The sequence below is a fragment of the Microchirus variegatus genome (assembly GCF_963457635.1).
Source record: "Microchirus variegatus genome assembly, chromosome: 5".
Lineage (NCBI taxonomy): Eukaryota > Metazoa > Chordata > Actinopteri > Pleuronectiformes > Soleidae > Microchirus > Microchirus variegatus.
The window spans coordinates 27,777,524-27,802,912 of record NC_139806.1 but is presented as its reverse complement, the minus strand read 5'-3'; the positions used below and the strand labels follow the sequence as shown (position 1 = coordinate 27,802,912).

Sequence of the window (25,389 nt, the reverse complement as noted above, 5' to 3'; positions counted from 1 at the left end):
TCATTTTCTCTGTACAAACAATAATCATTGTATTTATGCTCTAACTTATTCACGTTGTCTCCGCGTCGAGGCTCAAACACTCTTTCTGTTTTTGTTCGTAAACATTCCGACTAAAGAAAGCGTTCGTTCACTTTCATTTTGACTCGACTGTGGCTCTGACTCTCGCTCATGCAGGCACTGTGTCTTCTTCTATTCGTGTCCTCTCGCTCTCTCTTTCTTTAACGTTTTTCTTTTCTGTTAATTGAACAAACTAGCATGCGTCTCCCCTTCTGTCGCCTTCACCGGATACGTAAACGATCCTGTATGATACCGATAAAAACGTTACCGCTGGTCACTCCGCTCGTGTTAAGTGTTGTTTGTAGAAATTGTGATGTAAACTATAAATTATCGACAGTTTTTTCCCCCCGATTTTTAACCCGAGCTAGCGCACCAACGAGCGCTCGGTGATTCAGGGGAAGGAGCGAACGCGTCGCTTGCGGTGAGTCTTAAAGTGCGTACTTAGTGTTTTTTCGATGGTAAATAGTAAGTGTGTTATTTGAGAATTGTTTGTGTTATGTTGTAAAAAGAAAAAAAACCTGCACTATGTCTTGCGTATCGAAGACAACGAATGCCCTGTGATTTTTTTTTTTTGTTTGATTTTTACGTTCATCTCTGTCTGACCTTGGCCGCTGTTTAACGTCCTTAAAACTGGAATGTTGTACATTTAGTGCCTTTTACATTTCATCAGCTAACTTGAACATCTGCTCAAAATAGAAAAAAAGATAAGATTCATTTATTTTACTTTTATTGTATGTATTTTTTTATACACATAATATCGCCTCTGTATCCACTGTTCAAATTTTATATAAAACCTATTCCTGGCCAATTATCCTCGTGTTTGTACTGTTTGTTTGTTTTTGTCTGCTTTGTCTTTATATATTATTAGTTAAAAACCAGAGAACTTAATATTTAGCATTCCTGAGTCATACCATAAACGTTATCTCAGGAAATTCACAACTGTTCTCCAGAGAAGTGAAGAAGAATATTAAAATACTCAAGTAAAATGACAATTCTGCATTGAAACTTGAAAATGCTCTTCTTAATGGCAGAATGTCTTAATAATGGTGTTTATCTGTACACGATTTAAGTGGTGTTGCAGCTTCGTTTTATTTTTTTATTCTTTTTATTTTACTTTTTAATTCGCTACAGGATGATTATTATTTTTGATGAATAAATCAAACAATTTTGTTTGGAGTTATTAGGTTTAACTGGTCGGTAATAGTAAAATAAATACGTTCCATAGTCAAACTACAATTAATAAAAGAGTAATCTAAAAAAAATATATATATAAATATACTTAAAATAATGAATAAAAGTAGTTGAAAACACTGGTTATTTAATGTTATGTCCTGTTGGAAGTAGAAAAGTGTTAAAAAGTAAAGATGTGAATTAAATGTAGAACAGTGACATACATGTAAGGTGGTCAATTTAGTCGTTAGTATTTCACATCTGTTCTTTACAAAAACAATAGTTGAAGCCACAAACCAGCTGTTCATATATATATAAATGAACAAATGTTGTAATGAGTGTGTTTGAGCAACAGGGGGCAGAGTTGATCCGTAATCCTCTTTGTCTGTGGATCTTTATTGAATTACAGGTGGAAGCATTTATCTGAGGAGTTTAATGTGATGTCATCGTTTCTCTGCAGGAAACTAAAAAATAAAATGATTTTATATACACATATACAGGTTTATGCAGCTATTCTTCTGAGGACACTGCATTTAAACTGTTTTAAACTTAACCCAATGTATATCTGAGTGAGGAAACTTCATAGACATAATTCATTCACTATCCCCTTCACCTAAAACCCTTAACAATCCCATCTTAGTGTCCGACCCTTAACTCTAACATCCTTAACCCTGAAAAAACCCTTTAAAGGTGACGGGACTGGACACAAAGATATCAATAGAAGTACCCGCACACACACACACACACACACACACCTGCTGCTCTTCCCTCAGTGATGATGATGATGATGATGATGAAGCTTTGAAAAGGAAACAAAAAAGTCTGGGAATCCCAGTAAACAAAACAAAGAGGGGACAGTCCCCTGAGGAGGCGTCATGTGGTGTGGTGTGTTTGTAATATGACGCTGTCAGGTGTGTGTGTGTGTGTGTGTGTGTGTGTGTGTGTGTGTGCGCGTGCGTGCGTGTGTTTCAGATAATGAAGGATGACACGACGGTGAATGTGAAACCAAACCTGTTTCAATTAAAGCAGACGCCAGAGACGCCAGCAGAGAGAGAGAGCAGGTGAGGGAGTTGTGCTTCTTTGATTGTCTTTGTCTTTATTTCCATTCTCCTTCTTAACTACTGCTGCGAAACAAAGGTGAGTGACGCTCACGCTCCCTGCACCAAAGTCCATTGAGAAAATCAGTGGTTTTTTTACGTCACAGCACACAGGAGCTCTCAATGCACTGCTTTTCTTTTTTTAGTCAGTCCAAGTGTGTCGTTTTGTGGATTCTTCGTCTTGATTAACGTCAGTGACACAAACTGACCACACGAGGCAGCAGTCGAGCAGCAGCTCCTGTGTCGCTGTGGGTTTTCTGAATGGGCTTTGGTGCAGGAGAGTGAGACAAGAGAGCACTTTACAAACATGGCTTTTGCGTTCCTCAATGAATGCTTTTCTTTAAAAAGATTTCGATTTAAGGTTCAGGCTGCAACATGGTTCTCAAACTGTGGTGCGTGTACCACCAGTGGTACGTGAGCTTCCTCTGGCGGTACTTGGAGACAAATCATAAATAGTGTACTGAATACTGAATATAGTCGCCAAGAGATTAAATGTATGCCATAAAACCCTTAAATATCACACACTGGACCTTTAACTACAGTTAAATTTAGCCTGAATTATCCCTTTAAATGAACCCTGAGTTTCTTTCACTTTCTCATCATGGTTGGTCTTCGTCATCCCACACTAATTGTCTGTAAATGTGAGCTGCTGTGACTCAGTGTCATTACAGCCGTGTTTGTTTACCGTGCGGCGAACCGGAGCGAGATCTCATCACAGGCTCCCGCTAACTCCAAAATGATTTATTTTCTTTCTGGTTTTCCCTCCGAGGACAGAGCGTTAGATGTTTGCTGCTCTTTCTGATGTTTGCCTCTGTGTGAGTGGGAAAAAATGATCAAATGCATCCATAAAAGGTTCCCTGTGGATCGAATGTCCAGACGGGGGAACTTTTCTCAGCGTAACACGGACATTTGAGCCGCTTCTGTGACCCGATTAGCATTAGGTCGGCGTTTTTTGCTAATTGGCTGTTGCTGCATTTGATTTGTCGCTAGTTGTGTTTCAGTTACCCCTAGAAATGCGAGAAAAAACTTAAATATCGTAATAACTGGAAAACACGTACATTTTAAAAAACCTAAAATATTGCTAAAATGATGTAGCAACAGCTACTGTCTTGCTAAGTGGCTTTTGCTGCAGTTGTGTTTCCATTGCCCCTACAAATGCCAGAAACCTAAATATCGCAATAAATAAATAAAAACTGGTAAAGGAAACTTAAAAATATCTCTAAACATTTTTACACACGGGTTGCCAGTTACGTCAGAAAACAAAACCTAAAAGACCTCGGTATTTTGAATTTGAATGTAGTAACCGTTTTTTGGCCACATTCTTACATATGGCACCTTTAACCTGCATGTCTGACTCTAAACTTGGCCCAAACCAAAGTGGTATTGTGCCGTCTCTGCTCATCAGAACCACAGGGTTTGGTCTCCGTGAGGACCCACTGAGGTCCTGACAAGGCTCTAAAGAGGAGACAAATATAAACACACACACACATATGCTGGGAGTGTGTGTTGACCTTTAAGCTATGAGGTCACTGGTTGTTAAAGGATTGCTGGTGAAATCATGCAGTTTGGGGATTTTGGAGGGTGTTTTGGAGTTAGAGGGGTGGGGAAGAGGAGAGAGAGAGAGAGAGGGAGATGGAGAGAGAGAGAGGGGACGTCTAGGCTTCCCAATCCCCTTATAAGGTGTTTCCCTGCGAGGAGTGGGAGTGGGTAAGAAGGCCGAGCACTGCAGGATATTCTCACAGGATGTGATGGCTGCGATGTGGACGCAGAGTCAGCTGAGCCGAGCTGAGAGGGTCGTCTGCTATCCATCTCTGAGAGTTAGTGTGTGTGTGAAAGTGTGTGTGAAAGTGTGTCCACTGAGGATGTGAAATCAGGATGATCTGGAGTTTCTAACACATTTATCATCAGCTGATCATGAGGTAAATGTTCCAGTTGTTGTTTTTTTAGACTCTTTTGACTGAGGGAGCAGATGTTTTTTCTCTCATTGGTTATAAATCACTTTGTTTGTATCATATAAATCACTGTGATCACACTTAAGCTTCAAAATAACACCTTATTTATTCATATATTTGGTCAAATGTGTGATTTAAGCTCATATCTGGTCATAATAATCACTTATTAGTTCACTAAAACTCAGTAAAGGATGTAGATATACCATGTACTTGCAGTACGTAGAAGTAAAAGTAGTGATTATTGTGTTAAACTTTGTGTTAAAATATTGCTGCGTCAAAGCGTTCTTTTGTGTTGTTGCTGCTCAGGATGTGAACACGTGCGTCCAGATTTAAGGGTGAACTGTTTTCACATTTGAGTGGAGATGGAGGATCAATCTGAGAGAAAACACGTCTTTCTTTGCTTTGAGTAAAATATTGTTTTAGTTTGAAAGTCCGAGTGGATTTAAATCAAAGCATGTGAGATATTTGGGTTAAGAAAAGGTTAAAGGTTAAAGGTTAAGGTGCTTTTACGGGAACCTTTAAAAACAACACAGAGACAGAATTAGAAATAAATCTAATTCATAACAATATTGTTTAAAAAGAAGAAAATCAGTTCTATAAAAACACTCGATGATGTTTCGTCAGATTATAAACGATGAAAACCTTTCTTTTTAGCTGCTTTTAAAGCACTTAATTGTGTCATTTTGTTACTGAAAGTCCTTTTCTTTGGCTTTTATAGTTAAATAACGACGTGACCGTGTGTTTCTGTCATAAATCTTTATTTTTGATCAAATCAAATACATGATCAAGGACTTAAAAACAATTCTGATAAAAGTGCAGTTTTATAATATAATATGATCATTTAATGTTAATGTTCTGACGAGTTTAGATCATATTTTGTCCTAGTTTATGTTTAAATAGAAAACATACCACCTTTTAACAAACAGAGACTTATAAAAGCACTTAAAATGTTGAATATTAATACATATATGAAGACTGAGTCATATTTTTTCTTGTTTTTTTATGATAAAAAATACAGTAAAGTACTTAGAGTAGACAAAATAAGTGATTTATTATGTGCAGATATGTAAGAATGTGTTTTTTAACCAAAATAAAATGTGACCCCCCCCCCCTCCTGTAATGGTACTTCCATTAGTGTGATATAATAAGGACTCCCACGTTGTCTGCTCTGCTCTGTGTTGTTGTTGTTGTTTTAATGTTCTGTTCAGAGGAAACCAATCATGAGACTTAATGACAATAATGACTCACCAGCGAGGGCCTCAAAGTACAACAATTTCAAATAAAAACACTGAAGGATGGAAGCGATAAAAGCTGCATTTGCTGAGTCACTGCTCAGGAGAGAACAGAATAAAAAAAGCCCCTGTTTGTGCAGCGTCGATCACGGCTGAATAAAACGCTCATTCATAGGTCAGCGTGTCACACAGCAGGTAGAGCCACTTCCTTCTCTTCCTTCCCCTGCTCGCTGTTTGCTTTATACATCGACTGATGCTCTCTGACTCCTGTCGTCTGCTTTGCAGCACCATGACCTCCTCCGTCCTCCAGCTGCTCGTCCACCTCCTGACCAGCTGTGTGGTGGCATCAACAGGTCCTCCTCCTCCTCCTCATCATCATCTTCAGCCTCCTCATCCTTCTCCTACTCCTCATCCCCGACAGCTCCCTCCGTGCCAAGTTGTAAGTAATATCTTCTTCTGCATCTGCACATTCCTCACATTTTCTTTCTTAAATAAATACAGTTAATCCTCGTAAAATAGGAGTTTATTTTACCGGTTTCCCCGAGCAACTCATCCATCATCGTGCTTTTACTTCAGGCTGAGTTTAGTTTGTTTGAAAGACTTCTGATGAATTATTTGGCTTTTGCTGAGCAGCAGTCATGTATAAAGTACCTTAAAGCTGATACTTCTTAGAGTAAAAGTACAAGTATGTTACCAGGAAATGACTTTATTAGAAGGTTAAGTCGCTTTTTAAATAATATTACTGAAGTAAAAGTCTTAAAGTATATGACATTTACTGTACTGAAGTATCAAAAGTATTTTTTAAATAATATTACTGAAGTAAAAGTCTTAAAGTATATGACAGTTACTGAACTGAAGTATCAAAAGTATTTTTAAAATAATATTACCCAAGTAAAAGTCTTAAAGTATATGTACTGAAGTATCAAAAGTCACTTTTTAAATAATATTACTGAAGTAAAAGTCTTAAAGTATATGTACTGAAGTATCAAAAGTATTTTTTAAATAATATTACTGAAGTAAAAGTCTTAAAGTATATGTACTGAAGTATCAAAAGTATTTTTTAAATAATATTACTGAAGTAAAAGTCTTAAAGTATATGACATTTACTGTACTGAAGTATCAACAGTATTTTTTAAATAATATTACTGAAGTAAAAGTCTTAAAGTATATGTACTGAAGTATCAAAAGTCACTTTTTAAATAATATTACTGAAGTAAAAGTCTTAAAGTATATGACATTTACTGTACTTTCTTTTTTAAAATATATAAAATGTACTTACATGTACTCTCTTAAGCCCATGTTGCAGCGTGTGAATGGGTGAAAACTGTGGTGTAAATACAGACCACAATACCAACTCTTCTTCTTCTGATTTTATTTGGTAGTAACAAAGAGAGTTAGAGGAAATGGAGTGGAGTAAAAGTAAAAGTTGCTCAAAAAAAAAAAAGCAAAGTACAAATGTGTAAATGTTGTACTTGAGTACAGTTAACAAAGTATTTGTACTTCGTTCCATTACAACACATCGCCGTGACGTGTCTTCTTCTCCAGATGAATACTTTCAGATCCGTGGCCTCAGATTCTGTCAAATCCTCTCACATGTGTAAATAAATTCCTTCAAATGCTCACATTTAACTTTAAAAATGGAATCAAAACAGAAGAGAAATGTGAAAATGACTGAGGTGACAGATCCTCGTTGTTTCACGTGCTCTTTTTCTAAAGATAGACACTGAAACTGAAGCGTCACCACTTTAGTTTGAATGTGGCCGTTGATGGTGTCTATAAATAACCAGAATCAGGTTTAAACGTAAAGCTGTTGTCATGTGACGACACCATGAATAATACATAGCTTGTGTAGAAACTCAGGGGAAAAACATGATTTTTGCGTTTATGAACGAGGTTTTTTCTTGAGAAATGCAACAGAAAAGTGAAAATTGAAGATTTAATTTGCAGGATTATAAACCCTGAATGTTTGATTTATTGCTTTTTTCCAAATATTCTAAGAAAAATGATGGAGTTCACCACAGGAAAACACCCTTTGTCTCAGATTAAGACACACACCAGTGTATTTAAGTGCTGACAGACGTGTTGTTCAGACACTGACTGTGAGTCAAATCCACCAAATGTGTTTTGTCTTTTCTCTTTCGTTGTTTTCGTTGTTTTTTGTTGTCTGCCTCACAGTCAGATATGATCAATATCTCCTCTATATCTAAAGACTGTTCCATAGAGGAGGCAAAAGAAAGTCCAAAAATACCTTTGAAAGAAAAAGCTCCACCACAAAAAACAGGCAGACGTTGACTCAGGTGCTGCACTTCAAAAAGTACAAACAGGACCAGGCTTTCACTTGGAAATGAGTGGTTTTTCCTTTTGGTTCCTCTACTGACGTTTGACTACATAATACCATGACTACACTACAGTATATATACACATATATAGATAAATATACATATATATAGGTATATATGTAGTACTACACGCAGACATGGTTGTATGAGCTGTTTTGCAGCAGGAGTTCTCTCACACATGTGGTTCCAATTATAAACTGCACTCAATAACTTAAATAGTCCAAACTATTAAGGGGAAAAAAATGAGGTGAGAGGTTGAGAGAAACTATGCTGGTGTTAAAAAGTGAGGTGTGGAGAATGTGTCTGATGCCGTTTGTCAAGACTTAGGAGTCAACGTTCTGGATTCATTTAAAAAAGATTGTTAAGGGGCGTTTTTGTTGTTGTTATTAGAACATTCTAAACCCCAGAGGGACGGCGGTTCTGCCAAGAACACGACTCAGCCTACATTTAAGTGTTTGTCGACATAATCACGCTGGTGTTTGTCTTGGTTCCGCAGGTCCACATGGACGTGTTCTGCAGCGACCTGAGCCTCCGCAGCGTTCCGCTCGACCTTCCTCCCGGTGTCCAAACGCTGGACCTTTCTCGTAACCAGGTGCAGAACCTCAGCCGGGAGACGCTGGCGTACCACGTGGACTTCCGCCGTCTCAACCTCCACTCCAACAGGATCCACTTCATCCAGCCGGACCTCTTCAAAGACATGACGGACCTTAAAGTTCTGGATCTGTCCAAGAACCATCTGAATGTGTTTGCTCTTTCCAAAACAAACGTGGGGCCTCTTACGTCCGTAGAGTCCCTGGATCTGTCCGGCAACGGCCTGTACACGGGCATGTCGGACTATTTTCTGTCCGATTCCCCGTCCCTGACAAACCTCTCCCTGAGCGGCAACAGCATCACCAAAATAGCGCAGAGCGCCTTCAGCGGATCTCCGTCCCTGGAGAAGATCAGCCTCCACAACAACGTCATCCTGGAGATCGAGGACGGCGCGTTCGACTCGCTGCGTCATCTGACCCAACTGGACCTGTCCAAGAACTCTATCACGTGCATCACCAACTTCAATTTGTACAACTTAAAAGTGCTCAACCTCAGCAAGAACAGCATCGAGCTTTTCCACAGTGCCGGCACGGACCGCTGGTTTAACCTTTTACTTCTCGACATGAGCCAGAACAAAATGCCCTACTTCCCGTCTCTACCCAGATCCAATGAGCTGGAATATCTCGACATTTCACGCAACCGTCTCCAGAGCACAAACGTCTCGGCAAGTCCTGAGAAAACGACAAAGGTTATTTTAAGTCACCTTCAATTTCTGGACATGAGTTACAACCAACTCAGGAGCATACCCGAGTCCTTTTTCTGCCTCATGAGCTCACTCACGGTCCTCAACGTCAGCAATAACTGCATGGACTCGTTCTCCATCTCTGTCGAGGGTCTTCTTCCTTCAGTGAAGGTGATCAACCTCGGCTTTAACTCCCTGCAGAGTCTGACGTTTGGGGAAAACACTCTGCGAACGTTAGAGAAACTCTTCTTACAAGGAAACAACCTCGCTACCCTCAACCACCAGATATTTCAAAGACTTCCAAGTATGAAGCACCTGCAGCTGCAGCAGAACGACCTGGTCATCTGCAAGACAGGGGAAACACAGCGTGAACACCAAGAGCATCCTCCGGGTTGTGTTTCCTTCTCTTCTGTTCCCAACTTGCACTTCCTGTACCTCTCTGAAAACAATCTGCAGATGCTGCCTGCAAACGCGTTTGCCGACAGCCCTCTGAAGTTGCTGGACCTGTCCCTGAATCCGGGCTTGGACCTGGACAAAGACTCGCTCTCTGGACTCGAATACTCGCTGGTTCACCTCCTCCTGAGTGAAAACAACATTTCCCGGCTCAACGCGGACCTGTCTTTGATAAAGAGTCTCAAACACGTGGACCTGTCCACCAACCAGCTGACGTCTGTGCCCACGTGGAACAAGGAGTCCTCCATCGAGTCCTTAAACCTGCAGAACAACAACCTGGTCACCCTGGAGTACAGCACCATGGTCGCTCTGGAGCACTCGCTAAAGACGCTCTACATGGGCTCCAACCCTCTGAACTGCTGCAGCAACCTGGGCTTTCTCCGCATGGTGCAGCGCTCGGCCGTGGTCGTCCCCGACATCGAGACCGTGACCTGCGTTCACCAGGACTTTTCAGAGCCAGTCAACATCGAGCGCTTGACCGAGGGAATGTGTCACGGATCAGGCACGTCGACCTACGTTATTGTTTGCGTACTGGCGTTGATAGCTGTCGTCATCGTGTTGGCGCTTTTGGTCACACGTTGCCTTTCAAGAAAACGGAAGCGCAGCAGGAGTTTTACCGCGTGAGACGAAGGAACGGTGAACGAAGACGTTCAGATTTTTGACTTTATGTTCGTTTATGTTCGCAGATACGACATAGAAACGTGAATGTTAGTGTCTGTAGTGTTGTATCCGAAGCCTTGGAACGATCATTCTGTTCTTTTGAACAGTGAAGGCAGATGCTGAGAAAGGGAAACCAGAACTTCTGTGAAAACAGGATTCACTTTGTTTTTTTTAAAGAGAAGTTTGGTTTTGGACGGACCAGATCCTCATGATGTGTTCAGATGTGGATTTTTGAAGATTCTACTGTATAAATGTACAAACTGGTGTTTGTTTATTCCGAACACAACTAACCTCTAAAAAACTTTCAGGCAGGAATGAACAAACACCGAAGTTCAGTCCATGAAGAAAAGCAACATTTTATGGTTTTTTTGCCTGTTCATGCTTGGTTTTAATATGAAGTCACATGGCGCACATCACTTTTGTTGAATGTAGAAGGAAAATCCACTAGAAAACACTTTCTCCCACACGCAGCCGTGAAACCTTTGAGGATATACTTGATTTTTTAAAAGAGGAGACCACCACCAATTAGCTTAGCTTAATTTAGCTCAACATAAATACAGGAAACAGCAGGTATATATAGGCCATATACGTTCTTACAGTCTTCTTAAAATGATAACTACTTATGTTGGAGAGTTATGTCTTTGACTCATTATATTGTGTGTCGTAACTCCAGGAAGTTACAGTAAATACAGTAAACAAACAACATGGCCACCTTTGCTAACAGTATGAGGTCAGCTGTGAAGTATTGTTGGTTGAACTGACCCTTTAAATGAATAAAATTACTTATAAATATTTGAAAATAATAAGATTTAAAAAAATAGAGCTTTATATTTCTCATTCAGAATGAGCCAAGTTAGCTGTTTCCATGCGCTTTATGCTAGGTTAAGCTAAACTAAGCTAACCAGATGCTGATCTTCTCATGTTACAGTAAATGCAGATTATTTTCTAAAGGTTTAATTATTTTATTTAAAAAAAAACAACAACGGTGGACACATTAACTACAGTGTTATGATGATGTGAAGGTGGAATTCTGCTTGAAGCTAACGACTGAAGAAGAAGAAAACACTACAAATACAAAAAAGCTCTCCATCCTTGGACGATGAAGTTTTTTACTGGATGAAGAAGTTCAAAACACCGTCCTCTACCTTTTATTTACTTAGCACTTTATATTTTTGTATATATATATATGTGTGTGTTGTATATCTTGTTGTAACACTAAAAAAAGAGTAATACTCGACAAAAGAAACAGGACATATTTTGATATAATTTATTTTTCTTACTCTAAAGATTAATTTTTTTAAACCATTACCATCATGGTGTATCCCACAATAATGATAGATTAGACATGTTTAAATACTCAAAAAAGATAAACACTGAAATTAAAAAAACTGTGATAGAGAATTGAAATATTGACGCTGTTTAGTTTCATGTTTTTTATTAAATCGACAAATCAGTTGAAATGATTTGTAACTTTCCACGTTCTGTGTTGTAGAAAAAAAACAACTTGTTTTTACACTTAATTATTGTGTATGTGTGTGAATTTATTTGGGTGACAAATAAATATGTAAACACCAGCACTGGCCACTTTATCCTGATTTATTGTCGTTTGTGATTTTTATGGTAATGTGTTTTCTTGGTGAGAATTCTGTCTGAAAAATGTGAAGACGCTCCTTAAACTCACTTAAGAACACACAAGGCACAATTTATATTTCACATGTCACTTAACAGACTTTATGGTTTATTTTTAAAAGGATTTAAGGAGGATTTATGCTGAAATAATTCAGCGACATCCTTTCGTACGTCTTTTCATCTTAGTTTTAATCTGGATTGAGTTGGATTGAATTAAGTTTTTAGTCGTTTTTTAGTAGTAGTTAAGGTGTGTGTGTGTGTGTGTGTGTGTGTGTGTGTGTGTGTGTGTGTGTGTGTGTGTGTGTGTGTGTGTGTGTGTGTGTGTGTGTGTGTGTGTGTGTGTGTGTGTGTGTGTGTGTGTGTGTGTGTGTTGCAGGTGTGTGTCATTGACTGATTGTGTGTATGTGTGTGTGTGTGTGAGTGTCTTCAGTGGGTCCTGGGAGGCGATTGGTCCTCAACAGGAAGTTGCAGTTTAAAAGACGCGGTCGTCACAGGTTCAGTGTGCTTTTCTTAAACCTCTGTGTTATTAAAACTGCGTGTTTGAAGTGATGCTGGGGTTTTTTGGGGGGAGTTTGACTGGAAGGCGTTTCCTCATTTGTGCTGAGATCGAGATTTCCCTTCGTCGTGAACATGAACCTGAGTGTAGAAGTGTAGAAAATGTGAAATATTCAGTTTTCCTATGAATTAATCCATTAATAAAACTAATTAAAGGCCTACACTGGATTAGACCCAAACCTGAGGCTTTTAATGTGATAGTCCTGACCTTTTTTCTACCTCATCTGTCTTGTCCCTGCCGTGTTTACGTTGGGATTAAGTCTTGATTAAGGTTGAGAAAGTGCTGTTCACATCATCCTCACTGACTCAGGGTTTTTATGTTCAGTGACTCAGTGAAGCTAATTTAGCGTCCAGGGTGGTTCAGGAAGTTGTCAAAGGTCCGTCCTGTTCTTCATCACAGAGGAAAAAAGCCTCTTGATCATCGTCGTCGTAGTTAAGACATAAATAAGAATCTCACTGATGCTGTTTGTGTTTCACATAAATCCAGAGCTGAATCTCATTGTGAAGTTGTTTAAACAGCGTTAAGAGTTTGATTATAAATAAAGTTTTGTATTTATATTTCAGTTTAGTCTGAGGCCAAACTTGATAAATAAATAATTAAAGCTATTTTTATAGGCAAGCTTGGAAAAGGGGGAGTTTTTTTCCCCCTGAGTCATTCTGGGCTCCATCTTCTGTCTTTTGCCATAAATAATAACAATAAAAACTGTTTAGATTTATGATTGAGAATTTGTAGTTACCGGAAAACCCCCGACATAAACTACATCCTTCTTTATCTGGCGCGTGAAACTGATTCTTACATGAGATAAACAGTGTTTACATGAGTGGAAATCACGTCTGGTTTCTCACTTTTAAAGGAGTAAGACGAGTGTTAAGTCCCCGTTGACAAAGGCACAATTTGACCCTTAAACACTGACACTGCTGTACATGAATTAACCTTTCATTGAACAGATAATGTTTAGTTTGGAGACATTGGATTGACTATAACATGAGGCTGCTGTATTCACTCATGCACAGACTGTGAATGTATGAATGCTTCAGAAACAAAAGGACTCGTACAAGTTTTGGACCATTTTATACATGTTTTGGCCAGTGACTGTGGAAACTGTGATCAAACTAGTTTTGGACCAGTTTAAATTAGTTCTTGACCACTTTAAACAAGTTATTGTCCAGTGGAAACTGCATTTATTCTAGTTTTTGACTTCAAACTACTTTTTAACTATTTTATACATGTTTTAGCCAGTGGAAACTGTGTTCAAACATGGTTTGAACCAGTTTAAGTGACTTCTTGTCTGGTGGAAACTGTGTTTTTGACCTGTGGAAATGGTTAAAACTAGCTCTTGACCAGTTTAAACACATTTTGGACCAGTGGAAACTGCATTTAAAGAAGTTTCCGACCAGTGAATCTTTGTTGAAACTAGTTTTGACCAGTTCAAACAAGTTTTTGACCAATGGAAACTGAATTTAAACTTGTCTTTGACCTGGTTATACACGTTTTGGACCAGTGGAAACTGTATTTAAACTAGTTTGGACCAGTTCAAACAAGTTTTTGACCAAAGGAAACTGCATTTGAACTAGTTTCTGATGTGGTTATACATGTTTTGGACCAGTGGAAACTGTTAAAACTAGTTGTTGACCAATTGAAACACGTTTTTGACCAGTGGAAACTGTATTGAAACTAGTTTTTGACCTGAGGTAACTACATGTTTTCGACCAGTGAAACTTTGTTCAAACTAGTTTTTGTCCAATGGAAACTATAAAAACAAGTTTTTGATTAATTGAAACATGTTTTTGACCAGTGGAAACTGTATTTTGAGTAGTTTTTGACCTGAAGAAACAACTTTTTGAGTAGTTTTTGACCTGAGGAAACTATATAAACACGTTTTCGACCAGTGAATCTTTGTTCAAACTAGTTTTGACCAGTTCAAACAAGTTTTTGACCAATGGAAACTGTATTTAAACTAGTTTTTGACCTGGTTATACACGCCTTGGACCAGTAGAAACTGTTATAAACAGTTTTTGACCAATTGAAACACATTTTTGACTAGTGGAAACTATATTTGAACTAGTTTTTGACCTGAGGAAACTATATAAACACATTTTAAACCAGTGAATCTTTGTTCACACTAGTTTTTGACCAGTTCAAACAAGTTTTTGACCAATGGAAACTGAATTTAAACTTGTCTTGTGAACTAGTTTTTGACGTGGTTATACATGTCTTGGACCAGTTGAAACTGTTAAAACCAGTTTTTGGCCAATTGAAACACGTTTTTGACCAGTGGAAACTGTATTTAAACTAGTTTTTGACCTGAGGAAACTATATAAACAAGTTTTCGACCAGTGAAACTTTGTTCAAACTAGTTTTGACCAGCTCAAACATGTTTTTGACCAATGGAAACCATTTGAACTAGTTGTTGACGTGGTTATACACACTTTCTACCAGTGAAACTTTGTTCAAACTAGTGTTTGACCAGTGAAAACTGCATTTTAAACTAGTTACAAAAGAGCACTTGCAAGCTGACATGTGGTACTTCCAGTGTGAAACACAAAAGTAAACACAAATGATCCAGCAACAAGAGTAACGCGACATGAAAGTTCCCTTATAACTCACCATGGTGACATATTGGACATTGTTTTAACCATGATATCATTGCTGTCTCGTGTAAATAATCCATCATTAAAACAGAATACATTATGGTTGCTGTGTCTGAACTTAATTCACTGCTTAAGCTCTGGTCTACTGGAAGAGTCTCATCAACTCTTCAGTGATGGAGATGGATGACCGCAGTGAGTTTCTCCTCACCAGTGTTTATTTGCAATAAGCCAGACGACTAAATAATGAGGCGACACAGAGCACAGAATTACTCTTTAAATATTCATGACCAAACGAGACGACTTCACTCTCAGGTGATTTATTTTTCCAGTGCGGTGAACTCTCTCTCTCTCTCTCTCTCTCTGTCTGGGGGAAAAAGTAAAAGAAATAAACGTTATAGTGGAAGCTTCTCCTCCCAGTCCAAGTGGACATGATTGAAGCTTCTCTCGGTCAGAGACAAAACAAAGCAGCGGTGGAGTCGTGCCAGGCGTCACAGATGTGATGTACCACCCTGCACCCTGAAGGCATCATTTCCTCTCCAGCACACTTCCTGTTCTCCTGTTGTAAAATTCCAGCAGGGTTTTTTCCTCCTTCCTCTTGTTTATGAGATGAGCGACGGGCAGAGATTGAATCAGCGGAGGCCGACGTGGAGGCATCGCCTTTCCTTAATTGGAAGCAGACCGCAGTCACTTTTCCTCCTCTTTGTGACCAGGCGTCGAGTCAGAAATAAACATCGACCTGTGTTTTAGTCATGAGGAGATTAAAGAAGGAGGGTTTTCACTTAGTCATGGAGGAGATATCACACAGTGAGATGAAAGGGAAAACAAAGAAAACACACACAAAAACATGTCTTTCTGGAAACATGCATTCTTAAACACATAGTTCAGGTTGTTCTCTAGAGGTTGGGATGAACCAACCTGGGACTCCAGGAAAGGGATTTAAGCCACTTTAAAAGGTTAATGGAATAAAATGTTTACCGGCTTAAGTCTATGAAATTTTAAGTCAGCAATTTTACATTACGGCTAGTTGCCGTAATATCTAGCTAGCACTTAGTCCCACTATAATGCCAAGTTTTAACAAGTTCAAACTAGTTTTTGACCAGTGGAAACTCTGCTCAAACAAGTTTTGATCAGTTCAAACTAGTTTTTGAACAGTTTAAAATAGTTTTTGAACAGTTCAAACTAGTTTTTGAACAGTTCAAACTAGTTTTTGAACAGTTCAAACTAGTTTTTGAACAGTTCAAACTAGATTTTGAGCAGTGGAAACTGTGCTCAAACTAGTTTTGACCAGTTCAAGTGAGATGTTGACCAGTGGAAACTGTTCAAACTAGTTTTTGACCAGTTCAAACGAGATTTTGACCAGTGGAAACTGTTCAAACTAGTTTTGACCAGTTCAAGTGAGATTTTTACCAGTGGAAACTGTTCAAACTAGTTTGACCAGCTCAAACTAGATTTTGACCAGTGGAAACTGTGCTCAAACTAGTTTTGACCGGTTCAAACTAGTTCAAACGAGTTTAAAAGATTTCAAAAACCCTGTGTTTGCTGTGTTTTTGTAGTATTTCTCCAAGTTTTTTGTGTTGATTTTTGTTCTTGTGTTGACCAACATTTAATAAATGTCGTTTTTCATTATTTTATGAAGTATCAGATTGATTTCAATAACAATCGAATTAAACTTTCATTCAAGCCTTGAATGAACATGAATATAAAGTGATAAAGTGTTTTGTATATTTGGACTCTACAGTCATAAAGTTGTCTGACCTACTTCTGCCTCCGCCTCCATTTTTTCTGCTGAGTCATACCAGACGATTTTGCATCCATGTCTTTTCATTTCTGACAGTTTATCAGTGGAGATGTTTAATTTGACCTCTGACCTTTGTATGTGTGTGTGTGTGTGTGTGTGTGTGTGTGTGTGTGTGTGTGTGTGTGTGTGTGTGTGTGTGTGTGTGTGTGTGTGTGTGTGTGTGTGTGTGTGTGTGTGTGTGTGTGTGTGTGTGTGTGTGTGTTCTTGTACTTGCACCATACTGAGGATCAGTGAGGGTTTTTAACCAACAAAGTGAGGACATTTTTACGGAGTGAGGACATTTTGGCTAGTCCTCACTTTGTTTTCATTGAAATCACTTCCTTAGGTTGCTATAACATGCTATACTCAATTTGTCAAAAAAAAAATAATAATTCAAATTTTGGACGACATAGTATATAGTATGACTTTTTTTTGTCAAATTTTTTTTCAAATTTTGGACCAAACATTTTGGGTCCAATTTTTTTTTTCAAATTTTTGACCAAAAATTTTGCATCAATTTTTTTTTCAAATTATTGACAAAACATTGTGGGTCAAATTTTTTTTTCCAAATTTTGGACCAAAAATTTTGCATAATTTTTTTTTGAAATTTTGGACCAAACATTTTGGGTCTAAATTTTTTTTTCAAATTTTGGACCAGAAATTTTACGTCCAATTTTTTTTCAAATTTTTGACCAAACATTTTTGTCCAATTTTTTTTTTCAAATTTTGACAAAACATTTTGGGTCCAATTTTTTTTTTCAAATTTTGGACAAAACATTTTTTTTTCACATTTTTTTCAAATTTTTGACCAAACATTTTGGGTCCAATTTTTTTTTTTCAAATTTTGGACCAAAAATTTTGCATCCATTTTTTTTTTGAAATTTTGGACCAAACATTTTGGGTCCATTTTTTTTTTTCAAATTTTAGACCAAAAATTTTACGTCCAATTTTTTTTAAAATTTTTGACCAAACATTTTGGGTCAATTTTTTTTTCAAATTTTGGACCAAAAATTTTGCATTAATTTTTTTTTCAAATTTTGGACCAAACATTGTGGGTCAAATTTTTTTTTCCAAATTTTGGACCAAAAATTTTGCATAATTTTTTTTTTGAAATTTTGGACCAAACATTTTGGGTCTAATTTTTTTTTTCAAATTTTGGACCAGAAATTTTACGTCCAATTTTTTTTCAAATTTTTGACCAAACATTTTTGTCCAATTTTTTTTTTCAAATTTTGGACAAAAAACATTTTTTCAAATTTTTTTCCACATTTTTGACAAAACATTTTGGGTCCAATTTATTTTTTCAAATTTTGGACAAAAAAAATGTTTTCACATTTTTTTCAAATTTTTGACCAAACATTTTGGGTCCAATTTTTTTTTTCAAATTTTGGACCAAAAATTTTGCATCAATTTTTTTTTGAAATTTTGGACCAAAAATTTTGGGTCCTTTTTTTTTTTTTGAAATTTTGGACCAAAAATTTTACGTCCAATTTTTTTTAAAATTTTTGACCAAACATTTTGGGTCAATTTTTTTTTCAAATTTTGGACCAAAAATTTTGCATTCATTTTTTTTTCAAATTTTGGACCAAACATTTTGGGTCAAATTTTAGTAGATGTCATTCATGAAGTAGATATTTGTAATTGTGTTGATTTATAAAGTGGAAATGCTGGTCCTTGCTTTGTCAGCAACCCAGTCCTCAGTATGCAGCAAGTACAAGAATGTGTGTGTGTGTGTGTGTGTGTGTGTGTGTGTGTGTGTGTGTGTGTGTGTGTGTGTGTGTGTGTGTGTGTGTGTGTGTGTGTGTGTGTGTGTGTGTGTGTGTGTGTGTGTGTGTGTGTGTGTGCGTGCCTGTGCCTTGCTCCACAGTCTCTGGGCGGCTGGTAAACCCAGATAAGACAGCATCCTATTATTCATCCTGGCGAAAAAAACGCAGTGCTCCCACACGCTCGTCATTATTCTGATTTATCGCTGAAGATCATGGGAAAGGTCAGAGGTCGCCGTTTATTTTCCAGTTCCATCCAATTCTCTCTCTCTCTCTCCCCCAAACGTTATCTTGTTGTTGTTGTTGTTTGTTGAGTAATTGACTCAGCAGATGTTGTGAATGTTTTATACACTGAGGAGGGCAAACCACACACACAGTTTTAAACAGTATTTAAACTAGTTTTTGACCAATTACACTAGTTTTTGACAAGTTTATACCACATTTAAACAGGTTTTTGACCAATTACACTACTTTTTAACCAGTTTAAACTGTATTTAAATAGGTTTTTGACCAGTTTACACTAGCATTGATCAGTTTAAACTGTATTTAAACAGGTTTTTTACCAATTACACTAGTTTTTGACAAGTTTAACCTGTATTTAAACAGGTTTTTGACCAATAATACACATTTTTGACCAGTTTAAACCGTATTTAAACAGGTTTATGACCAGTTTACACTAGTATTGATCAGTTTAAACTGTATTTAAACAGGTTTTTTACCAATTACACTAGTTTTTGACAAGTTTAACCCGTATTTAAACAGGTTTTTGACCAATTACACTAGTTTTTGACCAGTTTAAACCATGTTTAAACAGGTTTTTGGCCAATATATACTCGTTTTTGACCAGTTTAAACTGTATTTAAACAGGTTTTTGACCAATTATACTAGTTTTTGACAAGTTTAACCTGTATTTAAACAGGTTTTTGACCAATAATACACATTTTTGACCAGTTTAAACCGTATTTAAACAGGTTTATGACCAGTTTACACTAGTATTGATCAGTTTAAACTGTATTTAAACAGGTTTTTTACCAATTACACTAGTTTTTGACAAGTTTAACCCGTATTTAAACAGGTTTTTGACCAATTACACTAGTTTTTGACCAGTTTAAACCATGTTTAAACAGGTTTTTGGCCAATATATACTCGTTTTTGACCAGTTTAAACTGTATTTAAACAGGTTTTTGACCAATTATACTAGTTTTTGACCAGTTTAACCTGTATTTAAACAGGTTTTTGACCAATTATACTAGTTTTTGACCACACCTAATTACACTAGTTTTGACCAGTTTGAACTGTATTTAAGCAGCTTTTTGACCAAATACACCTAACCAGTGTCTGGGGACTAGGTTTTGGTCTCTATAATGACCTCTGGTCCTGACAGGGTGAGTGTTTATGCCAGAAAAGGTCCTACAGAAGTAAAATAAATGACAAGTGTATACACACACACACACACACACACACACACACACACACACACACACACACTCACACTCAGGACAATGGTTTCAAACATCCTGCCTCTGTTGTCTCTGTGAAAAGAAAAGCACAGACATATTTACTCTGCTCTGCTTTGAGGTTCCTCCAACAACTGAAGCACAGGATGATTCAGTTTTTGGACTCAGGCTGTTTGGTTTATGAGCAGAACAAACATGTGGCTATTTGGATCTGAGATAAACACAATATTATGCAGAGTTTCCCTTTTTTTATTGTCTTTATTATTGTTTATAGGTTATTTATCGACTGACGTCGTGCGGCGGCTGAGGATAACGTAAATGTGCTTGGCAGTTCAGCGGGATTGTGAAAGTTTGCCCGAGTGTTTTTTAAAGACAAGCTACAGTCAAATAACATACTTCAGGATGTCGTCCAATCCAAAACGACACGCTATAGTATGACTATTTTGTCAAATTTTGGACGACATGCTATATGACGTTTTTAGTGAGGCGAAGATGAGTTTTGAGGGCATATGTTGTTTTTGAATCAAATACTCCTCTAAATGTAATATTACTATTGTCCACCAGAGGGCAGTTTCGACAGTTGAGCAGTCGTGAGTCAAATACTACTCAAAATGTAATATCACGTGTTTCCACCAGAGGGCAGTTTCGACAGTTGAGCAGTCGTGAGTCAAATACTCCTCAAAATGTAATATCACAATCGTCCACCAGAGGGCAGTTTCGACAGTTGAGCAGCGTGAATCAAATACTTCTCACAATGTAATATCACAATTGTCCACCAGAGGGCAGTTTCGACAGTTGAGCAGCGTGAATCAAATACTTCTCACAATGTAATATCACAATTGTCCACCAGAGGGCAGTTTCGACAGTAAAGCAGCCGTGAACCAAATACTCCTCAAAATGTAATATCACATGTGTCCATCGGAGGGCAGTTTTGGACGACACGCTTTCATATGACTTTTTTGACCGATTTTAGACGACATATTATATTATGACTTTTTGTTGGTGAGGCGTGTGTGTCAGATGCTAAATGAACACTCCATGACGACGGTGTCAACAGAGTGAATTCATTAAATAATGATTAAAAGTTTCATGTTAAATACTTGGACACCTAATGAGCGCAGGTTCAAAAACCTGAACCGTCTGGCGACACATCCGAGCCAGTGGAGAGTTTTCCCTTTTTTTTGCCCCTCATTTTATTATCGCTGCTTTGATGGTAAATATTGGACATGACATGTTTTTGAGTCTAAAATGAAGTAGTACAGTGTAGAATATATTCCACCCCCGCATTGCTGATGCTGCTGTAAAAAAGAATCTAGTGTAATTCCCATCCCTATAAAACAGAATGATGGAATTGTCAGCTTCATGTTGTACGAGCAGAACAAAACTATGTGGGAAATATTATACAGTCTATAGGCCAGACTGACGCCGACGCGCTAAAGCACAGCCAGGTATGGTGCGTAATGGAGATTCCAAAGCGCTCCTCTCTGATCAGAACCAGGGAGATTGATCGCGAATAGGTCTGTTCTTCAATGCAACAAAAGTTTTTACAACAACAACATATTTAAATGAGAATCAAGCTATTAAAATCTCTATTATGCACAGATAATAAAACATTATATTAGTCGGTCATTTTTATTAGGTTAACAGGGATTTGATAACGTTTTTAATTTAAGGACCACCCATATTTGGTCTGGCCCATCCACAACTTCCAGAACAATGACTTTGGAGACGTTTCAGAGTCATTTACTACTTCATTGTGAGCTCAGTGTTGAACAGATCATTGTTGTTCCACAGCAGCGCCAACTGGACACACACGTGACCAAATTCAGGCGCCAAACGGGACGCGTTGCATCATGGGAAGTGGAGCAAACATTTGATTAGCAGGACAGGTATGGCGGCGGCCTGGTATAGGACGAAGAACTTGACACGAGCCGTCTGAGAGAGTTCTGCTGGAGAAGAGCCGCGCTGGAGGAAGAAGACGAGCCGCCATGAAGACACTAAAGACATGACGAGCCGCCACGAAGACACATTGAGCCGCTTCTTGTCCCACTCTGACACGAGGTGAAAACAGTATGTCCATTTTGTTTCTAATCATTTCTATTGACCAATTCTATACAAGAAAACCAGAGTGTTTTTTAAGGGGACATATTACTGTGACAACATTGATCAGAAAATGAATTAAAATATGATATAAGTCTATCGACTTCTTCCACTGGTCAAAAAACTAGTGTATACTGGTAAAAAAAAAAAAAACCTGCTTAAACTCGTCAAAAATTTGTATAATTGGTCAAAAACCTGTTTAGATTATAGTTTAGAACTGGTCAAAAACTAATGTAATTGGTCAAAAAACCTGTTTAAATACGGTTTAAACTGGTCAAAAACTAGTGCAATTGGTCAAAAACCTGTTAAATACGGTTTCAACTGGTCAAAAAACCTGTTTAAATACGGTTTAAACTGGTCAAAAATTTGTATAATTGGTCAAAAACCTGTTTAAATATAGTTTAAACTGGTCAAAAACTAGTGTAATTGGTCAAAAACCTGTTTAAATACGGTTTAAACTGGTCAAAACTAGTGTAATTGGTCAAAAACTAGTGTAATTGGTCAAAAATCTGTTTAAATACGGTTTAAACTGGTCAAAAATTAGTGCAATTGGTCAAAAAACCTGTTTAAATACGGTTTAAACTGGTCAAAAATTAGTATAATTGGTCAAAAACCTGTTTAAATATAGTTTTTACTGGTCAAAAACGAGTGCAATTGGTCAAAAACCTGTTTAAATACGGTCAAAAACCTGTTTTAATACGGTTTAAACTGGTCAAAATTACTAGTGTTTTTATTTAGTCTTAAACTTTAAACTATATTAAAGATATTACTCTCACAATCTCCTCAAAGAAACATTAAGTTCCTGTTTTTATTAACAGCAAAAACAAAACGATCGAACTTTGAATTCTCCTGCCTAACCTGGCAAATCAAAATAATCTTAATTATAAATCTTTCAATGGATCATCACAATGTTTGTTTTCCTGTACAATTTTCATAAATGTATTGTCATCCTTGAGAAGAGTACGTGACGGTTGATAATCTCCAAAGAAACAGAATGAAGTCGGTTAATGAAATAAATGCGTTATCCCAAATTATACTGTAAATCTAAAGAGTGAAAATAAAGTGACAGCATTTAATAATGAACTGCACAATCTATTTATTATATTTTAATGATCTAAACAAGTCTCTATTTTGAAACCAATTTATTTTTCCAACTCAGATGAATTCAAAGTAACCACATAATCCTAATGATCATCCGCTCAGTCCTCGGATAATTCAGGTGAAAAGAGCACGAGTTAAACCACGTCCTGTCTTCTCACTTTCAGAAACTCCTGAATCATCTTCTCCTCCTCGATGTCGGCTTCTTCTTCTTCCAGCGCTTTGAGTAAACACGTCCATTTATATTCACCAGTGCTATAGAAAAAGCAGAGCGTGTATTAATTGGACATATTCTTGTGTTTACAGAGCGTCTGAGAAACAACACCACGCAGATGTGAGTCAATGCTGTTTTTCCTGTTGTAGTGTCATTTGATTTTCAAAATAAAGCTAAAAAAAAAAAAGATGACGAGTGTTTCCCTTTGGTAAAATTATGAGCTAAAAGTAAATTTCTATTTGATTAAGTCACAAGTTTAGTTTAGTGGGTGTGACTTGTTGTGCTGGGAAACAGTCACTGAATCACTGTTGATTTCTTCCACAGAGCTGATGTTCAAAGTGTTTTTGTTTGAGTGAACCTGTGTCTGTCAGCAGGTGAACACAGGTTATCAGCTGAGACGCCAAAGAAAGTGCAAACTAACACTTGTAAATGTTGACTCGTGTTGAGCAGCTCTCCCAGTGATTACAGAGACAGAGTTGGTGGAGTCTTATACTGTTGTCTTCAGTCATCAGTGTAAGACTCCACACTGTCTCTGAAGATTACTGACAGAGTTGATGAAGACGTCTGAACATTTCTGATTGTTAGTTTGCAGTTAAACTGAGCGTTTTATTGCAGCTGATGACCAGTGTTCACCTGCTGACTGACACTAGTTTACTGAAACAAAAGCACTGTGAATGTCAGCTGCGGTGTTGATGTGATTCACTGACTTTATTTCTTTGTGCAGTCAGTGACTCTACATTTAGCCTTGTGTCTAACTTGTAAAGTTGCTCTGGGAGTTATTTAGTTTGTTCAGCAGCTCCACTGATAGTCTGTACTTACTTGATGTGTTTGTTAGAATTAATATTTGACTTTGTTAGTGTCACTTTAGAATGTACTTTTGTAAATGTTGAACTTAGTGTTTCTACATTTCATTCAGCAGCTCCTGTGTTTGTAAGAATTAATTTTTTTGTCTTTAGCTCCAGTCTGCACTGGCTCATTGAAAGTACTTTGTAAATGTTTTACTGATAATAAATTTACTCATGACAAAGAAAATTGTATGATTGAAAAAAAAATTTTGAAACAAAGTATAGTTCAAGTTTTTATTTTGAAACACAACAATCCCTGCATTGCACTATCTAAACGCATGTTTCTCTCTGGAAAATGAGCGCTCGAGGGATCTGTGGCAGAAAACAATGGTGCAGACCAACTAAACTAGGGAGTGAAAGAGGGGTTGGCCAGATCTCTTACTACTTTGTAGTACAGGTTGGAAACAATTGTTGCAAGAGTCCATCTTCATCCTGGAAGACAAAGCACAACAACTTCAACAAAAACACCACTGAAGTGGTGACATGCTGCAACACAACATACTCACATGATGGTGCACAGTTAGTTCTTCAGCCAAGTGGAGCATCATCTCAACAGCATCCTGCAGAAGACAGTCGACAACAAATGGACCCTTGTTTAGCAGTACACCAAGATTGTCACAGTTTAAACCCAGTCCATGTGAGACACAATGACAGTCAACATAAGGCTGAGTGTTCACAATAAGTCTGCAAACAAATATGACTTTCTTCAGATGTTAGCCAGCAACATTAGCACAAGTATTTAATGATCATGGTCTTGAAGGACATAAGAACTTGTGAAGATGCAACATTAGTTGCTCTCACACTACTAAAGCTTGACCAGCATCTAGGTAATTTAAACCTAACTTTTAGTCAGATACTTCAAATTTAACAAGGGGACAATGGAAGACATTTAAAAATGACATCTTCAGATGTTAGCCTACAACATTAGCACAAGTATTTAAAGCTCAAGGTCTTCCAAATGAGCAGCTTGTTGCATGAATGACTAAAATCTAAAAGCCTTTTTGGATTGTGGGTAACAGGAAGGACACGACTGTAGTAGTTCAGAGAAAACATAAGTCACTCTTACTTGGGGACAATTTCTAAAGCAGTTAAAGTTAGACATGCAATACACATTGAAGGAATTTAA

At 37.5% G+C, this 25,389-nt stretch overlaps 1 protein-coding gene across 1 annotated transcript; it reads left to right on the top strand.

The window, feature by feature from the left end:
* Window positions 1-4,165: 4,165 nt before the first annotated feature.
* Window positions 4,166-10,197, top strand: lrrc32 (leucine rich repeat containing 32; the record flags this gene model as incomplete). The annotated part of the gene is made up of 3 exons (XM_083889121.1): window positions 4,166-4,243; window positions 5,794-5,947; window positions 8,344-10,197. The coding sequence occupies exons 1-3, from the start codon at window positions 4,239-4,241 to the stop codon at window positions 10,195-10,197; spliced, it is 2,013 nt and encodes a 670-aa protein (XP_083745247.1). The 5' UTR covers window positions 4,166-4,238.
* Between the last annotated feature and the right edge of the window lie 15,192 nt (window positions 10,198-25,389).